This window comes from Berghia stephanieae, chromosome 13 (genome assembly GCF_034508935.2).
Source record: "Berghia stephanieae isolate SIO BIC M18660-M18661 chromosome 13, UCSD_Bste_1.3, whole genome shotgun sequence".
Lineage (NCBI taxonomy): Eukaryota > Metazoa > Mollusca > Gastropoda > Nudibranchia > Aeolidiidae > Berghia > Berghia stephanieae.
In genome coordinates, this window is record NC_088372.1 from 18,613,108 (window position 1) to 18,618,107 (window position 5,000).

The 5,000-nt window shown below is 38.8% G+C and overlaps 1 protein-coding gene across 1 annotated transcript in view; it reads left to right on the forward strand.

The window, feature by feature from the left end:
- LOC144959110 (uncharacterized) overlaps positions 1 to 5,000 on the forward strand; it is a 130,523-nt gene that overhangs the window by 57,055 nt on the left and 68,468 nt on the right. The window contains 3 exon segments of the mRNA XM_078891532.1: positions 817 to 932; positions 2,789 to 3,030; positions 4,176 to 4,389. Coding sequence (XP_078747658.1) covers positions 817 to 932; positions 2,789 to 3,030; positions 4,176 to 4,389 — 572 coding nt within the window.

Sequence of the window (5,000 nt, forward strand, 5' to 3'; positions counted from 1 at the left end):
AAACATTTCGCCAGCCGGCCGGATATAATAATAATAAAAAAAATAAATATAATAAAATGAATGGGGAAATTTGTCTTTATTGTCTATTTCAAGGGAAGACTGGAATAGCACAGGCGTCAGCCGCAGTGCATCGCAGCAATTTGAGCTAGGGCGAGGTGACTTGCTCAAGGCAACACAGTGCAACGGCGGGTTATCGAACGGTACCTTTCGGGTACGAAGCAAAGACCGTATCGCCGAGTCACGCTGGCCCATAATGTACCAACATACAAAACGGTGTGCAACCTTAAGTTTATATTATAGTCTGATCAATAGATAGTATGCAGATGACGTCACTCAGGCGTTTGTTATTGTTTTTGCCATCCGCGTTTGTGAGTTGTTCTCACTAAACTGTATTAACCAGACTATAAAAGTTCATGGTTACACAGAGTTTGTGTGTTGGTCCGTTCTACTTCCGGATGGCAATGTTGTGAACTCCTTGGCCAAGCGCATTCTATCTATACAATTTAGTGAAAACTACTCGTAAAAATGGCTGGCTAAAAACAATAACAAAAAGCTGAGTTACGTCAATTTCGTTCTTTCAATAAAACACAAATACTGACTATAAGAAAATGAACAACAAAATAGCCACATCCCCTCAAAAATTCCCACTGAAAATGGGATCTGTCTCTGTCTGTTGCGGCTGCTGCTACTAATTGGGGAGTTGATAGGGAGGTGGGGGGAGGGGGGGGGGGGGTGATGATGATGATGACGATGAAGGTAATTTTTTCAAATTCATTTATAACCAATCCCATCTCCTTTTCTCCCTTATTTTTTCAGACTCCGACACTGCAAGAGAAATAGACCTTTTAGGAGCGATTGGCATCCCCGATGATGAAGTTAAAAGTAGAGGTGTCACGTACACCACAGGCGTCGATGGCTACCCGACTTTTGAGGTAACCGTTATTATTATTATTATTATTATTATTATTATTATTATTATTATTATTATTATTATTATTATTATTATTATTATTATTATTATTATTATTATAGTACGTATTGGTGGTATTACGATTGTTGTATTTTTTAAAAATGGTTTTTAGTGGTATCAGTTTATTTTTTCGTTCCATTTACCATTTTTTCCACTTTCATGTATGTTGTCATCAAATTGTGTGATTTATTGGCCAAAGCCTAAGATTGAATAAACTTTGAACTTTGAACTTCGTAATATTGCATTGCGGGTGGTTGGATGGGAGCATCACCCTTGAATCATATACCTATGATGTTCGCATGGGTGTACGATCCGATAGTGATGTCGTTTCTTCTTCTCTTTACTAGCCTATCCTGCTTCTTTGGTTTGTGATTGTATTTTTGACAGGGGATATTTTTTTTTCTGTAAATCTTCTGCCTGTTTGGTCTTGGTTATTTATAATTTAGCTTATGATATCTTTAGGTTATGATTTTGATTGACATATGTACTATTTTTGTTAGATTGCTTGTTTTTTTGTTTCAGCGGTCTCTCATATAACCTCATTTGTGTTGGAAGAGACCTAAAGCAATAAACAAAAAAATAATATTGCATTATGTAATCTGAGCTGTCAACTTGAAATTTTAAACAGTCGTAGTAGTATCCAAGAGATATAATATGAATAAGTCACGATAAATAGTTTTACAAATCAATAATTTGACATCACTGATCCACAAATAACTGCTTCAAGTCCTGAATATAGGATCTAAGGAGCTAAATTTTCATTTTCAACAAGATTTATTCAGTCAAAGAGGCGAATTCAGCTCTGTAGCTGCTGGAGGCAAAAATTTGTAATTCTACGAAATTTTCGTAGTACGGGGCAGGTCTGTGTAATGTACACACATATTATTATTACAAGAGATGAAGTGAGTAGAAAAGTGCCAGAATAAAAAAGAGAATAAAAATGTTTTGCGGCGGTGATGGGGTTTGAACCTGCGACCTTATTGGTACGACAACTCCGCCTGGCCGGTGAGAGCGTGACTCTACCGTATGAGCTATCCACGAATCCAAAAAAAAAATTCGTATCAAACTATTATTATTATTATTTTTATCAACTCATTGAATTACACGATGCAAGCAACAGTTTTATCTCTTTTCAGTAACAGGGGTTTTAGAGGGAAGCAGGGAGCTATTTTTTTTGGAAACTCCTTACCAATCAGAAAGGGATCCCGATTGCTCAGTTGGTAGAGCACTTGCTTCTAAATCGAAGAGACCGAGATCTATCCCGGGTGCAGTCGAGACCCCCCTTCCCCCCCCCCCCACCCCCTGTCCACCTAGCAGTGATTGAGTAGCTGGGTCTCTTAGATCTGGAGGCAAATAATATTTTACGATAGACTAGCGTCATATCCAAAGGGTAGCAAGCAATTGCTGTTTTCCTTTTCACGCTATAGAAACCGGGATAATAAATTCCGGCTCCATGGGCGTTATGCATGGCCCTGAGTGACTCCTTTACCAACAATTGGAAACGCGTCACGACGATGCAACCAACGGTTTTATCTCTTTTCAGTAACAAGGGTTTTAGATTAGAGGGAAACAGGGAGCTATTTTTTTTTTTTTTTTTGAAGTCATCGGACAAAAGGGCTTGTTTACAAGTTAAAAAAAAAAAACAAAAAAAAAAAAACAAACAAAAAAAAAAAAAAACACACACACACACACACACACACAACCCCCCCCCCCCCCCCCCCCAAACTCGAGGTTTTATGTAGCACAAAATTCACTAAATTATGTGCTCAAACCCCTTAACGACAATTCCGTTTTTTGTTTTTGTTTTATACTCTCCAGATCTCAAATGAAGCCAACATTCGTTCCCCGGCAGCTCTATTCTTCAGGGAACCCCTTTTCTCGGAATTCGCCGTAGTCGTGACCTTCATGACATACCAATCTGATGGCGGTTTCCTTTTCGCCGTGGTCAATCCGTTCCAGACCATTGTCCAGTTGGGTCTCAGGATAGAGATGGAAAACGCTGATCGTCAGAGGGTTGTCCTGTACCTGACACCCAATTCCAAGTCAGCCCGAGAATCAAGGTAAATACAGTGTGCATATTTAAAAAAATAATTACTTTATCAAATAGACCGAGCATTTATATAGCGTAGTGTCCTTTAAACTTGAGGTTTAAGCTTTTATATAGCGCAATATCCACTAAACGTGCTCAAAGCGCTTTACAAAGTGTTCCTGACCAACAGCAACACGTAACAAGTAGAACGAGACATGACGCCTGTTAGGCGATATTACAATTTTTTCAGACAAAGACAACGCTGTTAACGGCCAGGTACTCATTTTACACCTGAGTACGGTGAGAGAATGTGATTAAAGAGCCTTTTCCAAGGACTCAACTATACGACGAGCGAGGCTCGAACCCAGGACCTTCCGATCCGAAAGCGAGTGTCATACCACAAGACCGCATAGCCGTCCTTTAAACAAACGTATTCAAAACTCTTTACTAGGGAGGGGGAGTCTCTGGTCAACAGCAACCCTAACATGTTGGAAAGAAACATGATCCTAACCTCTCATAGTGGGCAGGGAGGCACTTACGGGGTGTATATCCTTCTATAATATTATCTGTTTTCCTACATATTTTCTGTCTTTGTCTTGGAATGAAATTGCTTGGTTTTGTCCTGTCCCTGGCCAGATACCGTGGCTGGGCGTTAAACAGCTAAATGTATAATTAGAGTTTTGGGGTATGATATTTTTTTTTGTCTTGTAAATTATCTCTCTGTTATGAACTGTATTGGTTTTTTGTTTTGTTTTTTGTTTTACATGTATTATATTATTTGTCAACATTTGAGTGTATTCCTCTGATTGGGGACCTGTGCTTTTATCAAGATGAAATATTTGGACGATCTCAAACTATGTACGCCGAGATAGTGCTCTTGGAGTCTACGACTGTTCTCTATTTGAACTAATTCCACTGTCTTACTTTTTCTTTGGTGCTTTAATTGTAATTCCAGAACTTATTTTATTATCCTTTTTACTGACGCTAAATGTGTTGCAAGCTCCGTAAAACCCTTAAATAAAACCAAAAAAACAAAAAACAAAAACAAAAACAAAAAAATAGACAAACAAACAAAAAAAAAACACAAACAAACAAACAAACAAACAAAACAATCACCTCAATATTTTGTAAACAGTGCTCTTTAAGATTATAAAACCTCGCTTTTTGCCTCCCTAGGGTCATTGCCAACTTCAGTATACCAGCCGTGACGAACAGGTGGACCAAGCTAGCTCTCAAGGTGGAAGGGGAGGAGGTCTCTCTCTATCTCAACTGTCAATTGCAAGGCAGGACGTTCTGGCTCCGAAATACTCGAAATCTGGAATTTGAACCCGGGTCGCCTCTCTTCATCGGTCAGGCTGGTGCCAATTTTGGAAGTGTGCCCAAATATCAGGTATGTATGGTTACTTTTGAATCGTATAGTATAGATAGAATGCGCTTGGCCAAGGAGTTCACAACATTGCCATCCGGAAGTATAACGGACCAAAACACAAACTCTGTGTAACCATGAACTTTTATAGTCTGGTTAATACAGTTTAGTGAGAACAACTCACAAACGCGGATGGCAAAAACAATAACAAAGGCCTGAGTGACGTCATCTGCATACTATCTATAATAATCACATTCTCTCCTTCATCAGCTTGATGCGTTTGTTTGTTCATTTCTTCTTCTTCTTCTTCTTCTTCTTCTTCTTCTTCTTCTTCTTCTTCTTCTTCTTCTTCTTCTTCTTCTTCTTCTTCTTCTTCTTCTTCTTCTTCTTCTTCTTCTTCTTTTTCTCTTCTTCTTCTCTCTTCTTCTTCTTCTTCTCTCTTTCTTCTTCTCTTCTTTTTTCTTTTCATCGCTCTTCTTCTCTCTTCTCTCTTCTTCTTCTCTTCTTCTTCTTCTCTTCTTCTTCTTCTTCTCTTCTCTCTCTCTCTCTCTTCCTTCTTCTTTCTCTCTTCTTCTTTTCTCTTCTTTTTCGTCTTCTTCTCCTTCTCCTCATTCTCATCCTCCTCCTCCTCCTCA